The sequence below is a fragment of the Xyrauchen texanus genome, chromosome 12 (assembly GCF_025860055.1).
Source record: "Xyrauchen texanus isolate HMW12.3.18 chromosome 12, RBS_HiC_50CHRs, whole genome shotgun sequence".
NCBI lineage: Eukaryota > Metazoa > Chordata > Actinopteri > Cypriniformes > Catostomidae > Xyrauchen > Xyrauchen texanus.
Genome location: NC_068287.1, coordinates 23,805,822 through 23,831,363, shown reverse-complemented (window position 1 = coordinate 23,831,363; position 25,542 = coordinate 23,805,822). Strand labels below are relative to the sequence as shown.

The 25,542-nt window shown below is 46.6% G+C and overlaps 1 protein-coding gene across 2 annotated transcripts in view; it reads left to right on the top strand.

Moving 5' to 3' along the window:
- Positions 1-23,707, top strand: part of LOC127653175 (voltage-dependent calcium channel gamma-3 subunit-like) — a 61,560-nt gene extending 37,853 nt beyond the window's left edge. For both annotated transcript variants that reach the window (XM_052139751.1, XM_052139750.1), the window contains 2 exons: positions 21,842-21,982; positions 23,214-23,707. In XM_052139751.1, coding sequence (XP_051995711.1) covers positions 21,842-21,982; positions 23,214-23,707 — 635 coding nt within the window. The remainder of the gene's footprint in view (positions 1-21,841; positions 21,983-23,213) is intronic.
- Positions 23,708-25,542: the final 1,835 nt, after the last annotated feature.

Here is a 25,542-nt window from a genome sequence, read left to right as displayed (position 1 = left end):
GCGACTGGAGGACAGGGACTGGGTCCGGGGGGTCTGGAAGGTGACCACCGGACAGGAATAGGGTCCGGAGGCCAGGGAAGAGGCCACAGGACAGGAAGGGGGTCAGGAAGTCCGGGCTGAGCCGTGACAGGCGGTGCCGTCAGAGGTGGCACTGTAGGCGGCTCTGGAGGTGGGGTTCTGGAAGGCTCTGGAGGTGGAGCCGAAGGAGGCTTTAGGGGCGAAGGCCTGGAAGGCTCAGGAGGTGGAGCCAATGACAGTGGCGCCGTGGGAGGCTCTAGCGAGGTAGGCCTGGAAGGCTCTGGAGGTGGAGCCAAGGGAGGTGGCGCCGTGGGAGGTCCCCGAGGCGACGACCTGGCAGGCTCTGTAGTCTCGGGGGGTAGAGCCGTAGGAGGCCCGAGAGGTGGAGCCGTAGGAGGCTCGAGAGGCGGAGCCATAGAAAGCTCTGGAGTCTTTGGGAGCAGAGCCGTGAGAGGCTCGGGAGGTGGAGCCATGGGAGGCTCTGGAGGGGGAGCCGTAGGAGGCCCGAGAGGCGGAGCCGTAGGAGGCTCTAGTGGCAGAGTCCTGGAAGGCTCGAGAGGCTTGGGGGGTGGAGCCCTGAGAGGCTCGAGGGGAGGAGGAGCCCTGAAAGACTCGAGACGGGGAGCCCTGAGAGGCTTGAGAGGAGGAGGAGCCCTGAAAGACTTGAGAGGGGAAGCCCTGAAAGACTCGAGAGGAGAAGTCCTGGGAGGCTTGAGAGGCGGAGCTCTGGGAGGCTCGAGGGGTAGAGCTCTGGGAGGCTCGAGAGACTTGAAAGGCAGAACCCTGGGGGCTTGGGAGGTAGAGCTCTGGGAGGCTTGGGAGGAGGAGCCTTGAAAGACTCGGGAGGAGAAGCCCTGAGAGGCTTGAGAGGCGGAGCTCTGGGAGGCTCGAGGGGTAGAGCTGAGGCTGGCAGAGCCGTGGAAGACTCTGAGGGCGGAGCAGAGGTCGGCTGAGTCGTGGAAGACTCTGAGGGCGGAGTAGAGCCCGGCAGAGTCGTGGAAGACTCGGGGGCAGAGCAGAGCCCGGCAGAGCCGTGGAAGACTCTGAGGGAACCTCTGCAGTCTTGAGCACAAGACGAGACTGGGGAGAAGGGGCCCTCTTCCTTCTCTGATGTCTTCGGCCAACAGGGGATGTGGCCATGGGGACGGTCGAGGCTACAGGCGCTGGCTCTGGGGCGGTCGAGGCTACAGGCGCTGGCTCGCTGACCGTGGCAGACATGGGCGCTGGCTCGTTGGCCGTGGCGGGCATGGGCGCTGGCTCGCTGGCCATGGCGGGCATGGGCGCTGGCTCGCTGGTCGTGGGCGGGCATGGGCGCTGGCTCGTTGGCCGTGGCGGGCATGGGCGCTGGCTCGCTGGCCGTGGCGGGCTTCGAGGCTGGGGCCGTGACAGGCCTCGGGAATGGGGCCGTGTTGGGCTTCGGGACTGGGGCCGTGACAGGCTTCGGGAATGGGGCCATGTCAGGCTCGGGACTAGGGCCGTGTCAGGCTTCGGGACTAGGGCGTGTCAGGCTTCGGGACTAGGGCCGTGTCAGGCTTCGGGACTAGGGCCGTGTAAGGCTTCGGGACTGGGGCAGTGACAGGCTTCGGGACTGGGGCCGTGACATGCCTCGGGACTGGGGCCGTGTCAGGCTTCGGGACTAGGGCCGTGTAAGGCTTTGGGACTAGGGCCGTGTCAGGCTTCGGGACTGGGGCGTGTAAGGCTCGGGGCTAGGGCCGTGTCAGGCTTCGGGGCTAGGGCCGTGTAAGGCTTCGGGACTAGGGCGTGTAAGGCTTCGGGACTAGGGCCGTGTAAGGCTTCGAGACGGGGGCGTGGTAGGCTTTGAGACGGGGGCCGTGGTAGGCTTCAAGACGGGGGCCGTGGTAGGCTTCGAGACGGGGGCCATGGTATGGAACGCTGGTTCAGTTTCTGCCTCCCCACAGTAAACGAGGAACCAGCGTACAGTAGGGTGAGGTCAATAAACTGAGCCAGGTTGAGAGAGCAGCGACCACCAGGCATGAATGATGAGGCTGGCTCATTCAGTCCAAATTGAAAAATGTCTTTCAGAGCCACCTCATGAAAATTCACCTGGTTGGCCAGGGCACAAAAATCCATAATATAAGCCTCCAAGGGTTGGCTCCTGGCGTAAAACCAAGAGTCGGGCCGCTGGCTCCATAATGTCAAGGACGGGGTTATGCGTTACACCACCGCTGCCTTGCACGAAAAACTCTTGGCAAGCGCCGAAGAGCCGTCAAACCTCTCAGGGGTTGAAGGCTCACGGCGCCAGAAATGCACTGGAGGCATAAACGGGCTCAGGGGCAGACACAGGTGAAACAGGGTGACATAAATCAGACAAAGAACATACCTGCTGCCCCTGGGCGCGAGCTTGGTCCTGCCTCCAAACTGTAGCTCCTCGCGCCGAATGTGACGTGCATCTCCGCTCTAGTGAGCTGCGCGAATCCTCAGCGTGGCTCATTGTGACTGTCTATGGTGAGGTTGGTTATTCTGTAACCCGCACACACACACACACACAAGATGAGACAGTCACAATGTATGTCAAAACTGCGTTTATTTGCAGGCAAACAAAAGTACAGCACGGAAAATCCAGAGGGAGAATGGTCAGGGTAGCGTAGGGTCAAAAGCCGGGAATCAAAGATATAAACAAGGGGCAAATCCAATGAGAGTGGTAGAGGGAAGCGAGGGTCAAAGCCGGGGTAATCAGAATCGAGTTGCGGGTAAACTAACCGGGGAGTAGGGGAACAAGAGAGCTGGCAAGCTAAGGGGGTACTTAATCACAGGGGGGGTCAGAACTAGACGAGACTAGCGGGGGCAAAGACAAGGGAAACTAAACACAATAACCCACAGGAGTGAGACGAATATGCTGTGGTATTTATCGAGGCGAGTGCAGGTGTAAACAATGATGTGGTGATTGAGACGAGTGCAGGTGTATATAATGTTCTGGCGATTGGGAGCGGGCATGTGAGCCCGAGGGGGGAGATAGTGTACGAGTAGGAGAGCTCGTAGGAGCAAAACGAGCGTGGAAGCTCGAGGGAGCAAAACGAGCGTGCGAGATCGAGGGGGCGGAACGAGCGTGGAAGCTGGAGGGGGCAGAGCGAGGGAGCGGGGTTTGTGACAGTACTCCCCCCTCTATAACAGACGGCTCCTGACGGCCGCGCTCGGTTGCGAGGAGCGCGACCTCTGGGAAGTGGTGCTGGACGATCCCAACAAACAAAAAACAACCCTGAACAGACAACCCACAAAACACACAAACAAAATTAAGGGCAGTCCAAGGGGCACAGAGGGAAATGAGACAGTCCATGGGGTCAATGGGCAGTTTCAAGGCAAGGTCAGGGGGAACATAGCGGACAGGCGGGTGGTCGGGAGATCTAGGGGGCATCCAAAGGGCAGAGACTGGGTCAGGGGGTCTGGAAGGCGACTGGAGGACAGGGACTGGGTCCGGGGGTCTGGAAGGTGACCACCGGACAGGAATAGGGTCCGGAGGCCAGGGAAGAGGCCACAGGACAGGAAGGGGGTCAGGAAGTCCGGGCTGAGCCGTGACAGGCGGTGCCGTCAGAGGTGGCACTGTAGGCGGCTCTGGAGGTGGGGTTCTGGAAGGCTCTGGAGGTGGAGCCGAAGGAGGCTTTAGGGGCTAAGGCCTGGAAGGCTCTGGAGGTGGAGCCGAAGGAGGCTTTAGGAGCGAAGGCCTGGAAGGCTCTGGAGGTGGAGCCAAGGGAGGCTTTAGGGGGTAGGTCTGGAAGGCTCTGGAGGTGGAGGCCTGGAAGGCTCTGGAGGTGGAGCCGAAGGAGGCTTTAGGGGCGAAGGCCTGGAAGGCTCAGGAGGTGGAGCCAATGACAGTGGCGCCGTGGGAGGCTCTAGCGAGGTAGGCCTGGAAGGCTCTGGAGGTGGAGCCAAGGGAGGTGGCGCCATGGGAGGTCCCCGAGGCGACGACCTGGCAGGCTCTGTAGTCTCGGGGGGTAGAGCCGTAGGAGGCCCGAGAGGTGGAGCCGTAGGAGGCTCGAGAGGCGGAGCCATAGAAAGCTCTGGAGTCTTTGGGAGCAGAGCCGTGAGAGGCTCGGGAGGTGGAGCCATGGGAGGCTCTGGAGGGGGAGCCGTAGGAGGCCCGAGAGGCGGAGCCGTAGGAGGCTCTAGTGGCAGAGTCCTGGAAGGCTCGAGAGGCTTGGGGGGTGGAGCCCTGAGAGGCTCGAGGGGAGGAGGAGCCCTGAAAGACTCGAGACGGGGAGCCCTGAGAGGCTTGAGAGGAGGAGGAGCCCTGAAAGACTTGAGAGGGGAAGCCCTGAAAGACTCGAGAGGAGAAGTCCTGGGAGGCTTGAGAGGCGGAGCTCTGGGAGGCTCGAGGGGTAGAGCTCTGGGAGGCTCGAGAGACTTGAAAGGCAGAACCCTGGGGGGCTTGGGAGGTAGAGCTCTGGGAGGCTTGGGAGGAGGAGCCTTGAAAGACTCGGGAGGAGAAGCCCTGAGAGGCTTGAGAGGCGGAGCTCTGGGAGGCTCGAGGGGTAGAGCTGAGGCTGGCAGAGCCGTGGAAGACTCTGAGGGCGGAGCAGAGGTCGGCTGAGTCGTGGAAGACTCTGAGGGCGGAGTAGAGCCCGGCAGAGTCGTGGAAGACTCGGGGGGCAGAGCAGAGCCCGGCAGAGCCGTGGAAGACTCTGAGGGAACCTCTGCAGTCTTGAGCACAAGACGAGACTGGGGAGAAGGGGCCCTCTTCCTTCTCTGATGTCTTCGGCCAACAGGGGATGTGGCCATGGGGACGGTCGAGGCTACAGGCGCTGGCTCTGGGGCGGTCGAGGCTACAGGCGCTGGCTCGCTGACCGTGGCAGACATGGGCGCTGGCTCGTTGGCCGTGGCGGGCATGGGCGCTGGCTCGTTGGCCATGGCGGGCATGGGCGCTGGCTCGTTGGCCGTGGCGGGCATGGGCGCTGGCTCGTTGGCCGTGGCGGGCATGGGCGCTGGCTCGTTGGCCGTGGCGGGCTTCGAGGCTGGGGCCGTGACAGGCCTCGGGAATGGGGCCGTGTTGGGCTTCGGGACTGGGGCCGTGACAGGCTTCGGGAATGGGGCCATGTCAGGCTTCGGGACTAGGGCCGTGTCAGGCTTCGGGACTAGGGCCGTGTCAGGCTTCGGGACTAGGGCCGTGTCAGGCTTCGGGACTAGGGCCGTGTAAGGCTTCGGGACTGGGGCAGTGACAGGCTTCGGGACTGGGGCCGTGACATGCCTCGGGACTGGGGCCGTGTCAGGCTTCGGGACTAGGGCCGTGTAAGGCTTTGGGACTAGGGCCGTGTCAGGCTTCGGGACTGGGGCCGTGTAAGGCTTCGGGGCTAGGGCCGTGTCAGGCTTCGGGGCTAGGGCCGTGTAAGGCTTCGGGACTAGGGCCGTGTAAGGCTTCGGGACTAGGGCCGTGTAAGGCTTCGAGACGGGGGCCGTGGTAGGCTTTGAGACGGGGGCCGTGGTAGGCTTCAAGACGGGGGCCGTGGTAGGCTTCGAGACGGGGGCCATGGTATGGAACGCTGGTTCAGTTTCTGCCTCCCCCACCGTAAACGAGGAACCAGCGTACAGTAGGGTGAGGTCAATAAACTGAGCCAGGTTGAGAGAGCAGCGACCACCAGGCATGAATGATGAGGCTGGCTCATTCAGTCCAAATTGAAAAATGTCTTTCAGAGCCACCTCATGAAAATTCACCTGGTTGGCCAGGGCACAAAAATCCATAATATAAGCCTCCAAGGGTTGGCTCCCCTGGCGCAAAACCAAGAGTCGGGCCGCTGGCTCCATAATGTCAAGGACGGGGTTATGCGTTACACCACCGCTGCCTTGCACGAAAAACTCTTGGCAAGCGCCCGAAGAGCCGTCAAACCTCTCAGGGGGTTGAAGGCTCACGGCGCTCAGAAATGCACTGGAGGCATAAACGGGCTCAGGGGCAGACACAGGTGAAACAGGGTGACATAAATCAGACAAAGAACATACCTGCTGCCCCTGGGCCGCGAGCGCTTGGTCCTGCCTCCAAACTGTAGCTCCTCGCGCCGAATGTGACGTGCATCTCCGCTCTAGTGAGCTGCGCGAATCCTCCGCGTGGCTCATTGTGACTGTCTATGGTGAGGTTGGTTATTCTGTAACCCGCACACACACACACACACACAAGATGAGACAGTCACAATGTATGTCAAAACTGCGTTTATTTGCAGGCAAACAAAAGTACAGTACGGAAAATCCAGAGGGAGAATGGTCAGGGTAGCGTAGGGTCAAAAGCCGGGGAATCAAAGATATAAACAAGGGGGCAAATCCAATGAGAGTGGTAGAGGGAAGCGAGGGTCAAAGCCGGGGTAATCAGAATCGAGTTGCGGGTAAACTAACCGGGGAGTAGGGGAACAAGAGAGCTGGCAAGCTAAGGGGGTACTTAATCACAGGGGGGGTCAGAACTAGACGAGACTAGCGGGGGGCAAAGACAAGGGAAACTAAACACAATAACCCACAGGAGTGAGACGAATGTGCTGTGGTATTTATCGAGGCGAGTGCAGGTATAAACAATGATGTGGTGATTGAGACGAGTGCAGGTGTATATAATGTTCTGGCGATTGGGAGCGGGCATGTGAGCCCGAGGGGGGAGATAGTGTACGAGCAGGAGAGCTCGTAGGAGCAAAACGAGCGTGCAAGCTCGAGGGAGCAAAACGAGCGTTCGAGTTCGAGGGAGCAAAACGAGCGTGCGAGCTCAAGGGGGCGGAACGAGCGTGGAAGCTCGAGGGGGCGGAGCGAGGGAGCGGGGTTTGTGACACTTTCACATTCGCTGTCTCTTTCATTACCGTTTGTCTAAAACATTTCAACTACTGGTAAGCTCCAACGCTGTATCCCATGAAAGTCCCATCTCTCTTATCTTGGTGTCTAGTTTGGTGAAAATGTCACTGCTTGAACCAGTCTCCTACAGCACCGAACAGAAGAGCATATCCTCATGTAGTTTCCTGTCAAATGTGTATCTGATGAATGCCAGCAACTGCAAAGTATTAGACACATCGGTAAATTTTTTGAACTATAACGCACATTTCTTTCCTTTTATCCTGTCAATCAGTTGACTCTTAATGTCTTTTGCCATAACTTGTATATGGCAAACAACTGTGTTGTTCGACAACAGGACAGTCATAAGCTCACTAGCCATTTTCTCATTATGGATGGCCGATACATAGCCACGGCAGCAGGCTTTATCAGGGTCTACCCAATTGTATACTGCCTTTTGGACTGCGCTATCAAGGATCCCTCCTCATAGATGCCTCCAGAGCATTAGCATTAATTATGATTTGTTGTGCTGTAGCGTGTTTTTGACACTGTAACTCCTCCTGCTTTGTCTCAAGGTGCCTTTTCATTTACCCATGCTTCATACTTTCATGGGCAAGCACTTCCAATCGGATAACACATTGAGGATGGTGTACATCGTTGATGGTAGAGCAAGTGAATCCATACTCTATGAATTGTTCTTGATTTTTCTGACGTTATTATGTTGGTCAGACGTGGTCTTACTCTTATGTTTGGTGGAGGCAGATGGTTCAAGCGAATCTGGCTGATTGTCCACAATTTCCTCAAAATTTTTAGACTTCCTAATTACAATTTAGACCCTCATTTTAGACATTCCTTTTGCAAATAGAATAGATTAAAATAGAAGTACAGGAAGTCCTACAACAGATGGCATGGCCCACATTTTGTGGCTATACTTTTGTATATTTTAGTGTCAATGGACTGGCCCCATTTCCTTCCATTGTAAGTGCCTTACTGTAACCACATTTAAGCTTATATATATATATATATAAAATTGAGGGACGAGCCTAAATAATTTTTTGTGGAATTCAACATCATGCCACAAATGCTATTAATTGAGCTTAACTTGAATTTAACCTGAAAAATTCCTTTAACACTGTTTAATACATAGTTAATTTCTTGCATGATATGCTTGTGATAGAGTGATCTTGTAAAAGAAAACACAGATGCTCAGACTTTAAATAACAGCTCCTAGCTCCTAGCAAAATCACACAACTACACTCCTCGCTCTGCTTTAACTGCCCACCACTCACATGCTCAATACACACACAACTCCTCATCCACAACCATTTTTACAAATCTTAATCATCACACATTCACACAGAGTGATGATATGCACAGAGAGGGGTCATAGTGGTCAGATGGATTTTTCTAATTTAGCCCTGCTGGGTTTCTTCAGTTTTTGCAATGACCTCCACACTTTTTTACCATCTTATAGATTAGGTGCAGCGTGTCTTGAAATTGCTTGGTGACTGAAGCTGAACAAAGTAGATGCATGCATTCAAGCATGTCATGGTTTATGCTTAGTGATAAATCATGCTTACCCACAAGCCTTTACACTGTCATGGCCATTTGGTTCTACTATTTAAGTGACATCTTCTTTAACCAGCTCCACTGTGTAAATACATACATATCCTTGAAATATGTGTGTTCTTTCCTAGTGATGTTTGTAGATATTTGTTTGTGTGTTGTTGTTTATGTATGTGTGAATTATCTCATTTATAATGAGACACCCAGCAGATGCCTGTGATTATAGAACTCCCCTGCAGACATGCATTTGCAGTGCATACAGTCACACATTAAAGGAATGGTTCACCCCAAAATGTTTAATTCTTTTATTATTTACTCACCTTCATTTCACTGCAAATCTGTATGTTTTTATTTTTTATTTGGGAAAAAAAAAATCACAAAAGTACATATTTTTAAAGAAACCTTATGCAGCTCTTTCCATATGACAAATTACTTTCCAAACAATTAAGTAAATTAAATTAATGTGTTTCATCAGATTGCATAGAACTGTAATGTATTTCTGAGACGCTGAACATTTTGCACTCTACAGCGGTAGTTTCACATTTCATATGCTGTCAAACATATATAACACCATTTCAAATATTGGCCATTAGCGGGGCTACCCAAGGGAAATGCGGGTCCGCCGACAGGGGGACCGTTCCACGGGAAATACATCACGGGGAGTTTGCCTGAGAAGGGAACTATGCCTGTGGAGCCCAAACCCAGTACAGAGCACCTGTGACTCGTAGTTGGTCTGGCCGCGAATTGCTCTTCTGAATTCGCCGGCTAGAAGGCTTGGAAGGAAGAACATCTAGGGAGCGACACTTAGTGGCTAACCTGGGATAGAAGGCGCACTGGATCAACTTGGTGAAGGGCGCTGTGTGCAAGCGGAACTCCCGGTCGGTTGTGCCGCGTTACCGAGTTCTACTGGCTCGGACCTGACAAAACACGGGACGAGACCGACTCAACCCTGAGATTGTAAAATCTGGCAAAGGTATTGGGTGTTGCCCAGCCCGCTGCTCTGCAGATGTCTGCTAAGGAGGTGCCATGGGCCAGTGCCCACAAGGATGCCACACTTCTCGTAGAGTGCAAGGGGGCGGGCACGGCCTGAGCGTGATAAGCTGTGGATATAGCAACAATGACCCAATAAGCTAACCTTTTGAGATGGCGTTCCCTTTCCGCCATCCTCCGAAGCAGACAAAGAGCTGCTCAGAACATCTAGAGCTCTGCGTGCGGTCCAAGTAGTTACGCAAAGCACGTACCGGACACAGTAATGAGAAAGCTGGGTCTGCCTCCTCCCGGGGCAGCTTGCTTGCAGGTTCACAACCTGGTCCCTGAAGGGGGTCGTAGGAACCTTGGGCACGTAGCTCAGTCGCGGCCTCAGGATAACGTGAGAATGTGCCGGACTGAACTCCAGGCAGCTGACAGAGAATGCATGCAGGTCCCCAACCCTCTTGATGGAGGCTATCTTCAGGGAGGGCCATCTTCAGGGAGAGGGCCTTGAGCTCAACTGAATCAAGATGCTCGAAGGGGGGTCTCTGAAGGCCTGAGAGGACCACCGAGAGATCCCAGGAGGGGAACAGGCTAGGCCGGGGAGGGTTCAGTCTCCGGGCACCTTTCAGGAACCTGATAATCAAGTCGTGCTTGCCTAGGGACTTGTCATCTACTGCGTCATGGTGGGCTGTGATAGCAGCTACATACACCTTCAATGTGGAGGGGGACAGCCTCCCCTCCAGCCTCTCCTGCAGGAATGATAGCACTGACTGAACTGCACACCTCTGCGGGTCTTCGGTTCGAGAAGAACACCAATTCATGAACAATTGGCACTTTAGGGTGTAAAGTTGCCTGGTGGAGGGAGCTCTGGCTTGGTTGATCGTGTCTACGACTGCAGGTGGTAGATCCAATATATTTTCCACATCCCGTCCAGGGGCCAGACGTGGAGGTTCCAGAGGTCTGGGTGCTGGTGCCAGAGGGTGCCCCGTCCCTGAGAAAGAAGGTCCTTCCTCAGGGGAATTTTGCAGGGAGGTGCTGTCGCGAGGAGCGTAAGATCCGAGAACCAGTCCCGGGTGGGCCAGTAAGGGGCCACCAGGATGACCTGTTCCTCGTCCTCCCTGATCTTGCACAGCACTGGTGCAAGAAGGCTCACTGGGGGAAATGCGTACTTGCGCAGCCCCCGGGGCCAGCTGAGGAGCTCCTGTCAGGGAGTACCAGAGTGGGCAGTAGGCATTGGTCGCAAATCAGCTGGACAACCTGGGGGTGGAGCCTCTACTCTCCACTGGGTGAAACCTGCCACGACAGCGCGTCCGCTGTCATGTTGCGGTTGCCAGGGATGTGAGTGGCTTGCAGCGACCTGAGTCATGGCTGACTCCAAAGGAGGAGATGGCGGGCGAGTTGTGACATACGATGTGAGCGCACGCCGCATTGGCAATTTATGTACGCTACCATTGCAGTGCTGTCTGAACGGATCAAGACATGCTTGCCCCGGATTAGTGGGAGAAACCTCCGTAGGGCAAGAGATACAGCCAACAACTCTAGGCAGTTGATGTGCCAACTCTGCTGGGGTCCTGTCCAGAGGACTGCGGCAGCGTGCCCGTTGCATACGGCGCCCCAACCCTGTCAAGAGGCATCTGTGGTCACCATGACACGTCTGGACACCTGTTGTGAGGGGACTCTGGTCCGCAGAAAACAGAGGTCTGTCCAAGGGTTGAAAGTCTGACGGCAAGAAGGGGTGATTGTCACACGGTATGTGCCGTGGTGCCATGCCCATCTCGGGACTCGAGCCTGTAGCCAGTGCTGAAGCGGTCTCATATGCATCAACCTGAGCGGTGCGGCCGTGGCTGAGGATGCCATATGCCCCAGAAGCCAGGCTCAAAGAGAGCAAAGCACCTGAGCATTGACTGAGCGCGCTCGTTGGTGAGACGCACTGTCATTGAGACTGAGTCTAACTCCATGCTGAGAAAAGAGATGCTCTGAACCAGGACGAGCTTGCTCTTTTCCCAGTTGACCTGAAGCCCTAGACCGCTGAGGTGCCTGAGCACCTGGTACCTGTGAGCGCACAATAACTCTCTCACCAGGATGAGCCAGTCGTCAAGGTAGTGAAGTATGTGAATGCCCACTTCCCTTCGTGGGGCAAATGGACAGGGAAAGGGACAGGCCGAAGGGGAGGACCTTGTACTGATACGCCCGGCCGTCGAACGTGAACCATAAGAAGGGTCAGTGTCGAGGCAGAATGGAGACGTGGAAGTACTGGTCTACCGCCCGCAAACCAATCTAGCTGTCGAACACCGGTAACAATCTGTTTCTATGAGAGCATTTTGAACGGGAGTCTGTGTATGGCCCGGTTGAGAACTCGCAGGTACAAGATTGGTCTCAACCCGGTGCTTTTTTTGGGTATGATGATGTAGGGGCTGTAGAAACCCTTCTCCATTTCAGCTGGAGGGACGGGCTCTATCGCATCCTTGAGGAGCAGGGTCGTGATCTCTGCTCGGCGCGACGGATTGGGAAGTGAAAGCCAAGCATCCAAACTCCGCGCGAGGGGCACTAACGGGACGATCGCTTTTGATGTACCGGGCAGGGCTTCACGGCGGGGGTGAGCAGGTAATAGCGCGTCGGGAGGCAGAAGAGTGTCCTGAGGCTTCTTGCTGAGAAAAGACTCAAAGCACTTACCTTTCTCTGCGCACCCGGCAGGGGGCAGGATAGAGACTGAGGAAGAGGTCCTAGAGAGGCGTCTTCGGAACCCGTCAGCGCTGGCCTGCCAGGCTGAGGCTGGAGTCGAGGGAACTGCAAAAACTGCTGGGCGAAGTCTTCGACGGTTTCGCCGAAAAGGCCAAGCTGGGAGACGGGGTCATTGAGAAAGCGTGCATTTTCAACGTAGCACATCTCGACCATGTTCAGCCAGAGGTGACGTGGCTATGAGCGTGCCCTGACCCGTGGAACCGATCGCCAGCCGGGTGGTCCTCAATCCCGCGGGAAGAAGGAACGAAGTGGGGGGCGGCTGAAGTGGCTTTCTCCCGTGAGGAAAGAAAGCCGTGACCGCAATGTTGCCATGGCTATGTTCTCGCACTGAGAACATGAACCATTCATAAAACGCTGTCTGCGTGTGATCGCAGTCCAGGCACGCGAGGCAGCTTTTATGACCGTCAGGAATTACACAGAGGCGGAAAAACATCTTTAAAAAGACTCGTCCTGAAAAGGACGTTAACGCCTGCTGTGTATTGCTCTTTTATGAGAAGGAACTCAAACTCTTTTAGAGGAAATAAACTCTTTTTAGGAGGAAAAACACTCTTTCAGGCACTGAAAGCATTGTCAATGCGCCCAGGGGCGTGGACTGCACAGCGTGCAGAGAAAGAGAATGCCAGCTGGAAATGCGCCATAGATCCAACAGTAGTGTTTCTTGACAACAGAGGTGAACTCAGCTTTGCTGTTGCTCCGAAGAAACATTCTGACTGGCACTCGCTGCCCCGCTTCCCTTTATACCAGTATGTCCGGGGTGGGGCATGCAAATTCTGTCTGCCAACTTGACATTGGTCTTTTCTCAGGTTCAGAGGTACGTTTGGCATCCCAGGAAGACCCCTTGTGTCACTTCATTCGACACAACGTCGAGTGAGTGACAGAAGGGGAACTTGTCATTGGCACATTTCCTATGAAATTTCAACTTTTTTCTATGTAAAATTAAACAGCATATGGGTTTGGAACAACATGATGGTGAGTAAATAAGAATTTTCATTTTTGGCTGAACATCTTAAATAAAAAGTCCAGCATCCGCCCTCCACACTGGATCTATAGGGAGATGTGAGATCTACCAGGGTCTAAAAACTAAATGTTTTTCATTTCAGTTTGTTCTGAGGAGAAACTATATTTTTTTATTCTGTTTCTAGCATTCCACTGCCACCCTACCAAATATCTCAGTTGTTTCAGAAGGAAATTAAAGAAAAAGGTAATAACATTCTTTTTTTATTATTGCTACTCTGTGCTAAGGGTGGGTGATGTACCAGCTGCAGTGTTTCCAGATCTCTCAACAACAAAAAAGGGACCTGGTCTGGAAAAACACCCTTAAAATAATGGGCTTGCCTCAACCAAAATAAGCAATAATAAGCAATCCTTTTTTCATGCATGTGGAGGAATTATCAGCATAGAAATCACAACAAGCTAAGTATTCAGTACCCTATATAAAATTGTATTATATTAATTTTAAATATATCCCCAATTTCCCCCCTTTTTTTAATATTTCAGAAATACATCTGCGCCATATTAAATCAATTAATAGTCAAAATCTCTCTCTCTCCTGCATGCATGCACACACTGCTTGAGCATGTTTGAACTAAACGTCATCTTATGTGGGCCGAATTATTTTAAACATGTAATAATTATTTTATTTTTTATTTTATCTAATTGTTTTAACAACAGATCTGCTTCTTGTCAGAGCCCGGCAGCATCAAATCTGTATTAATGCATTATATCTAACAATAATTCAGTGAAGACTTGAAACAACTGAGATATTTACTTTTTAGAATTTTTATATTCAATAAAGGATTATTTCAGGTTCAATACAAGTTAAGCTCAATCGACAGCATTTGTGAAATAATATTGAAAACCACAAAAATAAATGTTTTACTTTTCTTACAGTGAGGCATTACAATGGAAATAAATTAATGGGGCCAATCTGTAAACATTACAATACTCACAGTTTCAAAAGTATAGCCACAAGACATAAACAATGTGCATGTTAACATTATTTTAGAGAGATAAAATAGATTTCTAACCTTTTCTGTGTAAAGTTATATCGAATTTTACAACTTCATGCCATGACGATGTAATGTCAACAAACTCTAAAGCCCTAAAATGAATAAAAATGATGAAATACACAAGTTTTATTATTTATGTATATTAAATTTTAAACTTCACATTTCTGCCTTTAAACCCTCCAAACATAGGCCACATTCACTTTTATTTTTACTGCCTAACTGTAACCTCCATTTTAGCTTTTTATTTCTTTATCTTTTTAAAGAAAAGGAGGGACGAGTTGAAATTAAAAAATACATTTTGTGGTAATCAACATTATGTCACAACTGTGGTCGTTTGAACTTAATTTGCATTGATTCTGGAATATTCCTTTAATCAAAAGATATGTGTGATGCAGAATCAAAGCACATGCTTATCATGTTTAACTAAAAAGAGAGAAGACACATTTTTTGTGCAACAGGAAGTGTGAAAATGTACTGAAATAAACCATTTAGAATTTGGTTTAATGAAAATAATTTTCGGAACAATATTAGCCATTTTTTAACCGGTTACCAACTTTAATATTTAATATGGATTGCAGTGAAATACATTCATATGCACTGCAAATAAACATTTTGTGTGCAGATGTAGGAAGAGTGAAGCTGTGATTATGAAGGAAAATCCAGTCAAATTACCTGCGTACCTTCCCAGACAAGACACTGCGCTCTTTCTACCTCTCCTTTTCTCTCTATGACAAAAAAAGTTATATGAGGGTGAATAGATGAGGACATAATTTTAATCTTACCCTTAAAAAAAGTTTTTTCTTAAAGTAACAATACATTATTACTTCAAAGTCATATATCCATACCAAACAAATTAATCATAAATGAAAAAATAGCAATAGAAACTGACAATAAATAACATGAAATTAGCATTAAATAAAGAATATATTAATATTATATTATTATTGCTGGAAATGATCAAACATGAGAAAATACAATAGTCCAGTTTGACACATTCACTCTATCTGTGTCTCTGTCTCCAATCACACTTTGGTTGCCTTTGAGATTTCAGTCTCTCTTTATGAGCATTGTTCTATATTTTATATTATTCATTTGAAGCAGAGGGCCACATTCCTCTGCACTAACATGCTCAGAATGCTAGATCAGATTGGCATTTCTCATTCTGCCCTGTGCATCGTTGTGTACAAAATGCCCACCACACACAGACTTCAGGGGATTGAAGCTAGGCCATGCAAGGCTGATAACCCCAACTCATTAACCAGAGAGATCCAACCAGCCAGTTTACAAATGCAAAGCTTCAGCCGAGCAGGGGAAAGAGTACATTTTTCAGAACCCAGCCACCCCACAAATGTCTTACCCAGGGCCGCAATTCTATCACTGATTTCCATCCCTTTCGGTTCCATTAATGGTTCGTGAACGTTTATTTTTTCAGTCGATGTGGATAGAACACTGTACTACAATACTCTGAGAGTGTTCTCTGCTGTGCTAATCAGTAGCAAGCACTGGCCCACAACTGAACCTACTGTAACACAGCTCAACCAGTGAACGGATGACCCAGTTCTTTTGTATCTACAAAGCACAACATGCAGCACTACCAGTTTAGTCTGATTCCCGAACGAATTACTCTTTTGACACAGTTCTTCACCATTCCCAAAGAAATTACTCTAATAAGACAGTTCTTTTGAATCTACAGTGTGCAACATAAAGCGCTACCAGTGTAGTCCAATTCCAAAATTAATTACTCTTATTACCTAGTTTGTTTTGTTTTTTCCAAATCTACAGCACAAAGCACACAGCATGACCAGTATAATGAAGTTCCCAAACTAACTAACTCTTTTGAGTCGGTTCTTTTTAGTGAATTTGACTTCTGTCATTATGAGTTTTGTTGCAGTCTCTATTTTCAGCAAATGTATAGAAAGATCACAATAGGATACATACGGGGGCTGACAACTAAATTAATCACAGCTTTTAAGGGGTCTGAGATGAAAAACATAAATAAGACTACATAAGGTCTTCCAATGCCTATGGTCATTCTACAGAGATGTTACCTGTCAGCCATACAGTACACCTGGAACCATCAAGGACAAGGATCTCATCCCTTTGTTTGCATGCTAATGCATTATAAAATCCTCAATAAATATATTTTCCAGCTGTAATTATGCACGGCTAGGCCACTGATCAATTTTTCCAAGGATGGCAAGTAGAAAAAGTGGATGATGTAGGAGTATTTTGTCTTCCCCTGAGCTCCAGTATATTAATAAGGTGTGCCATGGGAGACTGCTGATCCATTGAGGGGAGTGAGAAATGAAAGGAGAGGATGAAGGAGAGAGAAAGAGAGTGACATTTGTTATGGTATAGTAGAGGAACAATTCGGTGCAATTGCATCTTTGTATTTTTAAAGAACTAACCCCATCTCACTACCAATGAATGTGTTTACATCTTACACCAATTATGCAGACAATATGTAAGGTCATGTAAACACCTTAAATGTAGTTTTTTATTTGTGGAAAAATCATGAATGGCTTAGAAAGAAAAACCTGATTGACACTCCTATTTTTGCCTGCTGCACAAATTGTATTGCATGTAAATACCTGTATTGCATTCTGTCAGCATAGTTAGTGTGCACACGTCTGACTATGCAACAGTTTTGACATCAAAACCAAAGAAAACATTTCAAAATTTGATGTTGGTTTACTGATTTATATGTAAACAGATTTTAATAATGAGTTGATCTTTGATTGTTGCATGTGTTTTGCAAACACATGTAATTATTATATGCATAGAATTGTTTCAAAAGGATAGTTCACCCTAAAAGGAACATTCTGTCATTATTTTTACAGTTGAAGTCAGAAGTATACACATACTTAGGTTCATTTAACATGTCATTAAAACTAATTGAACCACTCAGATTTAATTTTAGCAAATTATAGTTTTGGCAAGTCCATTAGGACATCTACTTTGTTTGAGACACAAGTAATTTTTCTAACAATTGTTTACAGTAAGATTGTTTCACTTTTAATTGACTATATCACAATTCCAGTGGGTCTGAAGTTTACATACATTAAGTTAACTGTGCCTTTAAACAGCTTGTAAAATGTGTGGTACCTTCAGGCATTTGGAAATTGCTCCCCAAAAAATGGTCAAGCCTTTAGACAATTAGCTTCTGATACAGGGGCGTGTCTAGGGGGAGGCTGGGGAAGGCAGTGCCTCCCCTAGGATAAGCTCTGCCTCCCCTGAGAATTTGAGAAATAATCTGTCCATCTGATCAGAGGCGGCGGCAGCCGATTTTGCCGGGGCTTCAGCCCCGAATGTTTTGAGTGTAGCCCCGAATGTATTTTGAATAGTTGACTGACAAATATGAAACCGGACAAAAGCCTATGTAAACCCCCGAAATCATAAGTTGCCTTATTTCATTGTGCTTTGGCTTTGCACATACTGCATACAGCCTGTAAAAATAGACATAGGCATAATCTAGCCTATAGAATAAGTTCCTTTGCTGTCGGTAGCCTATGGGCGACTCCGTTTCTTCCTCTCTGTTGAATATGCAGCAGATAGAGGAGGAGCTTGCACAGTCGTTGACATCAATTAACGTTACTTAGTGGCGAGTTAACAGCAGTTAGCAGGAAAGACAGCAAAAATTAAGCAAATGAGGCTTTGGGGATTTTTCCGAAAGAAGTCAGTGGGTAAGAATTCACATTTGTTTTTGTCCTTAAAGTCTTAAGATCATCATCTAGCTGGCTTTCACCCACAGTAGGCTAAACCTCAAGAGTTGTAGCCTCTAACCTCCTTATTTAGATTGACGGAGCATGGTAGCTCCGAGTTAACGCAGTCACCTCTCACGCTGGAGACCGTGGTTCGAGCCCCGTTCGGAGTGTACTTTTCTTGTTTATCAGGTGTTGTTTTCACTAAGGATAACCAATAAGCATTAACATCAAATGTATGTGTGACTTGTTTTGTGATATTACTTTGTAGGAAATATACACTTTGATTTGATTAAATGGTTTTGTAGAGGGTAGCAAAGATGAGCTACAGACTGAGGAGCAGCAGCAGCAGCTGTGCCAGAATCAGGCATGGAAACTGGTAACAATTAATAAGTCACTTTACGTTAGAGAAAGTTAAAAGTGAAACATTGTTTATCTCAATGATCCTAATGAAAGGATTTTGACAGATGAATTATTCTCATAGAGATGATGAGAATTATATACAGTTCGATGCCATAGTAAATTTAAGAATCATGATAGATCTAAGGGCAATCCCACTGATCTGCTCTTCCCAATACATTTTCTTCAATGGTATTGGTCTACAATTTGACATATGTAGCACTTGATGAATTAGTTGTTTGAAGCTGATTTGCAATAAGTTATGTGCTGTATCGGTTCTTTTGCATCACAGATGATTCAGGGAGGAGAGAGGATGAGTTAGTCGAGGATAGTACTAGAGTGGAAGATTTTGGAACTGTAGAAACAGGCCCAGCCAGAGCAAAACTCAAAAAAATACCCTCTCACCAGCTTTGGACTACAGGGAAGTGGTTGCTAGTGTGAAAATAAAATTGTCTGGGCTAAGCCCCGGATGTCCTTCAATGCTGGAAACTCCTCTGCATCTGATGATAAATTACAATTTAAAAGTGGATTGTTTTGTGCATATTTTTCCATCGCTAGCAGATGAGTGAGGTCTGACACAACAAAAATCCAGTTTAAGCCCTATAGTCTAATAAGGGCCCTGTGCCTATCTCTGGGTTCCTGGCTTAGAAAAAGATATTCACTAAAACAGATTGTGTGTAGTATAGCTTAATTTTGCGCCAATTTTTTCAATTGTTTATGTTGCCCCCCCAAACATGCCAAATGCCCCCCCCAAACATGATATCCTGGTAACCCCTCTGTTCTGATAGGAGGTGTACTGAATTGGAGGTGTACATGTGAATGTATTTTAAGGACTTCAAACTAAGTGCTTCTTTGCTTAACATCATGGGAAAATCTAAATAAATCAGCAAAGACCTCAGAACAAATGGTTCATCCTGGGGAGCAATTGCCAAATGCCTGAAGGTACCACATTCATCTGTACAAGCAATAGTATGCAAGTATAAACACCATGGGACCACACAGCCATCATATCGCTCAGTAAAGAGATGCATTCTGTCTCCTAGAGGTGAATGTAGTTTGGTGCAAATAGTGCAAATCAAACAACAGCAAAGGACCTTGTGAAGATGCTGGAGGAAACAGTTAGACAAGCATCTATATCCACAGTAAAGCGAGTCCTATATCGACATAACCTGAAAGGCTGCTCAGTAAGGAAGAAGCCACTGCTCCAAAACTGCCATAAAAAAGCCAGACAACAGTTTGCAAGTACACATGGGGACAAAGATCTTACTTTTTGGAGAAATGTCCTCTTGTCTAATGAAACAAAAATTGAACTGTTTGGCCATAATGACCATTGGCAGCATCATGTTGTGGGGGTGCTTTACTGCAGGAGGGACTGGTGCACATCACAAAATAGATGGCACACTCAAAGCGTTTTAGCTTCACAATCAAAGTATTGTCTTTTCCGCTTGCAACTTTAGGTGTGTCTCTGACTCTCTCTCTCTCACTGTCGTTCTCTGCGGCCTTTTCAAGCCCATCGCCAATCACTGTAACGAGACACAGGTGTAACGTATCATTAATCACCAGGTGAAGGCCCTTACCACTTCCTCTGTCCCCCGCAACAGACACATGACCACGTCCTGCTCCACAGCTACCCAAAATGTTTGACCCAAGTTAAAATAAAGTAGTGATCCCAACTGACCTAAGACAGGTAATGTTTTCTATGATTAAATGTCAGGAATTGTGAAAAACTGAGTTTAAATGTATTTGGCTAAGGTTTATGTAAACTCGTGACTTCAACTGTACATGTTGTTCCTAACCTGTATAACATTAATTCTTCTGTGGAACATACAAAAGAAATGTAAGGCAGAATGTTAACCTCAGTAACCATTCACTTTTTATATATATATATATATATATATATATATATATATATATATATATATATATATATAAACATCAGTGTCCTTCTTGTTCCAAAATGTAATTTCTTAGAGGAGAACCGCGCAAAAGAGTAAATGCTACAGCGCTGCAGTATGCATAGTAATAGCATACTGATAAGGGCAGTCAACTGGGCTATTGACATTGATGCTGACACTCTCATACGCCCCTCCTTTAGCTTTTATACTATTGCAGAAGAGGCTGATCAGACTTGATCTGAGGCAAAGTGAAAGGTTGAATGGAGTAAGGGGATCAGCCAGCCTGAGAAGCCCGATGTGAACCACATTTTCTTCTTTAGAATTATTTGCAAACAATTGTAAGGGAGTCTAAGGCATTTTGGACAGATGCTGTCTTTTGTAGTGCTCAAATCTGTTAAGACTTAACTAACAAAGTGCCTCAAGGAGACATTTTGTTCGCAGAGCAACATCAGATGGCTCACTCAGGATGGAGCCTTTTGTATTGTTATTTAATTTCCTTGATGTCTATGATAGAACAGAAGATAAGACAGGAGTCAGATTTATACCACAAATTAAAAAAATTAATTCCACCCTATGCATACCATAAAAAAGTCATTAGGTGGTATCCTGTAACATGGGGTAAAGGGGAAAGGAGGCGAGAACCGGCTTGACAATAAATAATAATTTAATGATAAAATAAACCATAAAAACAAAAGACACACACACACACACACACACACACATACAAGACAGCTTCTTGTAGCTCTCTCTCTCTCGAACTGTCACCTCCGGCTGCCTTTATCCCACTCATCGGCTTGATTACGCACGTACGTCACTGCCCAGCCCCGCCCTCCTCCTTGCCACATATCCCTTAAAAGCATAGTTTGCCCACAATGAAAATGTGGAAATAGAAAACACAAAAACAAACAAATAGAAAACATGTATTCACCATCATGCTACTGGCAACATATATGGGTTTTTCATGGAACACAAAAGGATTATACAACAGAATGCCCAGGCTACTCTTTTCCATAAAATAGGCCTAAAAGAGGATGGCTGAAAAACTGTAATAATAAACGTTTCAAGTGAAATGAGGGTGACAGAATTTTCCATTTAGGGTAAACAATCCCTTTAAAGGGGTCTTGACATGCCTTTTTTATTATTTTAAAACGTTCCTCAAAGTTCACTTAAAATATTAGTACATTTATTTGCACAAAAAACAATCAAATATTTGTAAAACTGGATCATTCTGACCCTTTATCAGAAACACTCGGTTTTGGTGCTGTTGCACCTTTAAGACTTGATCCACTGTTATAATTGGCTCTGACTGACCTGCTCTCTACTTCCCATCTCAATGGTCACCACTGCTGGATGGGCTACTTAATGTGTTGTTGCGGAGGTGGTCATATGCAAATGTCTACCAAAGTGACATCACAGTGTGAAAGAAGTAGAGAACGAGTCGTTTTGGCCACTTGATTTCAACAAATGCTCTTTTTGCAGTGAGGATGAAGTTGAGTTCTAAAACTTACAGTATGTTTTTTTACCTCTTATAAGTCGAAAGATCTAGAAAAACAATTGATTCCTCATGTCATGACCCCTTTAAGTTCAGCAATGAATTATATAAAAACAGATTATCTCACTGTGATTACTTTAAGCAAAATAGTAGAAAAAAGTATAAGAAGCCATGCTATATTGTGAATATTAAAGTGGTTAGGCATTCTTATTTATTTTATAAAATGGTTACATAATACAAAAATTCCTCTACTATTTACAGTGACGCTAATGTGTAGGTATTTGCTTGTGTCTCCTTTAGGAGCAGTGAGAGCATCCAGTATCTTCCCCATCATGAGTGTTGGACTTCTGTTCATGGGAGGTCTGTGTGTGGCAGCCAGTGAGTTTTACAGGAGCAGACACAATGTCATCCTAAGTGCGGGAATCTTCTTTGTTTCTGCTGGTAATACAAATTTAACTCACTGCATCAATTCCTACAAGGCCATAATGTTTTTAATTTTATTTGGGCTTTCTTTATTGAATTAATCACGAGATGGCGGATAATCAGTCAAATTAATCACAGTTAATCGCATATATCAGTATTCACTTCTGGAGCATCTCACTGTGTTTACATCGCGTTTCACTGGTTTTCAGAGTCTTTTGCATAACACCGCTTTTTTAGGATGCTGTTACGTTAAATCCAGTTTAAAACTTTGAAAAACACTTTGAATACTCTTGGTATGTGTGGTTTTTGAATGTATAACTGGAGTTGTGCTGACTGCCCCATGCTGACTGTGAATCGCAAAAAACATGAAAGTTTGAATTGCTCCATTGGTAGAAAAATTCCTAAATATGCAATTTACGTAAGATCTGGTGGCACGAATAATTGCATTACATTTTATTGTTCTTTTTTATAGGAATAATCACATTGAATTAACGCAATTTAATTTTTATCTTTACCATATTTGGAGTCTTTCTGAACCCAGTCAAGTGTCCAATCCAGGGCTTTCCTAGAGGATATAGGGTGTCTATGGCCAGACAGTGGTTTACAATACAGCATATTGTGAATAGGTTACTTCACACACAGGTTAGGATATCATCCTCCCCACAGACTGCAGATCCATTTGGATATCCCAGATTAACTCTGATTATTGACAAAGGAAATAGATGGGCCAGCTAGAGCAGTGTAAACAAACAGCAGGCCAGTATATTGACCCACTAGTGTAGTTCTGGGCCAGAAAAGGGTGACAGAGGGGGATCCTCAAACAGAACTCCACGTTGGTCAAATATTTAGAGAAGACCCCATTAGGCGCTAATGAGCACACAAATCTAAGAGCTCCATGTGTTACAACTGAATTTTGATGAATCAATCCCTATGATTGTGGTGAGCGCACTGCCAATGAGGATCATTGCTTTGTGCACACAGTACACAACAGTGTGCTTTGAATTGTCTAGGATCTGAATATTCAATGCCAAACTGGTAATTATTTACCTTTCGATATAATGGAGATGAGAAAAAGCTAATTAAAATGTTTCAATTGTTCTTTTTTTCTTTGTTCCACATGGCTGATTAAGCGATGCATTCTTGTGTAATGATACGAAATGATGAGCCACAGCTGCGTGATGAGCTGTAACTCATCTCACTCACTTATTTCTGATCTTTCTCTCTCGCCCCTCTGCTTTTTCCTATGCAGGTCTGAGTAACATAATTGGAATTATTGTGTACATATCTGCCAATTCGGGTGACCCTGGCCAGAGCGACTCGAAGAAGAGCTACTCATACGGCTGGTCATTCTATTTCGGAGCTCTGTCCTTCATAATGGCTGAGATGGTGGGTGTACTAGCTGTGCACATGTTCATCGAGAAGCACCGAAAGCTTCGTGCAAAGTCCCGTACTGAGCTCATCAAGAAGTCAGCCTTCAGCCGCATTCCCAGCTACCGTTACAGATTTCGCAGACGCTCCAGTTGCCGCTCCAGCGAGCCAGCCTCTCGTGAAGCTTCACCCATGGGCAAGAGCGGCTACACAGGCCCTGCTGCGGCAGATATCTCCATGTACACCCTTTCTAGGGATCCTTCCAAGGCTGCAATGGGTGCCTTGCTCAACTCTGAGAGGGAGTTTTTGCAGGCTCACAACTCCAACACGAAGGACTTCAAAGATGCAGCGAACAGGAGGACCACTCCAGTCTGAGAGAGGTGCAGATTTAGGGGTCTTCATGGGGTAACTATGTATAAGCACAGAGGAAGTGCCATGACCAAGACGTTAAAACCACAGACTTGAGCTGGACCCCAGCAGGAAGAATTCACTCGAGGCCTGCAGGGCAATAACCCTCTTTCTATAACAGTATATATAAATATAGATGGTAATTGTTAGATCATTGGTGCTTCCTTTTAATCCTTATTTTTCAGTCACTGTTTCTGTATTTTCACCTTCTAATCAAACACATCCCTCCCCCTAAGGGCTACTGGAGTAGAATGCTAGTCCTTTCCTCTTTTTCCTTTGTTATTAAAGTACTGCATTTGGAATTCCTGAAATGCGCAAGGTAGCCCAATAAAACTGTGAAGCCCTATGAGGGGGAGGATTGTAAAGCTTCTGACAGATGATCCGAAAGGTTTTCCCACTATTCGCCTTATGCACAACTCAGTAGCCCATAGCTGGTGAGTGCCTCTTCACACTCACAAGATTGTAGACATTGTTGGTTTCTCTCCTGGGTTGGGCACTGAGCCCACACTTAGTGCCACTGTTTCCAGCTTAACAAGCCATGCTTGACCATGGGGTGATCAGCCCCGCTGCCTCTGCCCACCACTGCTCTTTATGACCATGCCCAGCAAGCTATTTCACTTGGGCTCTGCATGCCATCCACACAGTTTTCTATCTTTCTTTCTTTTTAAAGGACTAGGTCACCTGAAAACAAAATAATTGTATGACCTTCATGTTGTTCCAAACCTATATTACTTTTTTTCTTATGTGGAAATCGAAAGTAGATAGGTAAAATGTTAACCTCAGTCATCATTCACTTTCCTTGTATGGAAAAAATGATTCAATAAAAGTGAATGGAGACTAACGTTAACATTATGCCATCTCCTTTTATGTTCAATGCAGAAGTCATACAGGTTTGCAATGAAATGAGGGTGAGTAAATGATGATAGAATTTTAATTTTTGGGTGGACTATCCCTTTAAATTTAGTCACATTATTCCCATTGCAAAAAACATCCCAAATCCCCTGCATAAACTTTTATAAAAGGGTTGAAATTCTTGTTATTAAATATGATCTTTTAGCCCACCAAAGTTTTTGGTATTACATCTTATCATTGATATTTTAAAAATTTAGAAATTTCTTGTAATTTTCAATGAAATATCAGTGACATAAGATTTATTTGAAGCCCTAATTTAAAACTATTATTCAGATGCTTATTAATATGGATATTCTTGTCATTATTACAATAGATTTTTCAGTTATTAACAACAGAATAGCTGGTGGCTGCCAAATGTAGATTTCTTAATTGTGTATAGTTCAACTATTTTTAAAAGTAAGGAGAAAATATTGATTGTTCATACAATCATTAAAAGCTGGGCATCAAGAGTTTATAAAAAGTCAGATTGAATGGAATGATAACAAAAGGAACTGCTCTGAGTACTTATGTTCTTTGTTAAATAGTCAGAAAAGTGGTTGGACCATTTGCATACTGTGAATAGACAAGACTTAAATGTAAGGATGGAATTTTAAGGTTCCCAGTTCCAACATAATGGCAACACAACAACAAATGAACATGCAAACCCTGAAGAGGAATCTTTGGTAGAAAATACGTAATGTTCATTCTAAATTAATGCTTCATCAGCACTTACACAGAAAGTAAATACACAATATCAATATATACAGTGATTTAGTTGCTTAGTCGGTATCATCAATATCATATTGATTAATATAAACTCCAAGGACTTTTGATTTTCAAATTACATAAGCATACAAGGGTTTTAAAGAAGTTAAGTCAACAGATTACAATAGAAATGCCCTTAAAATAAT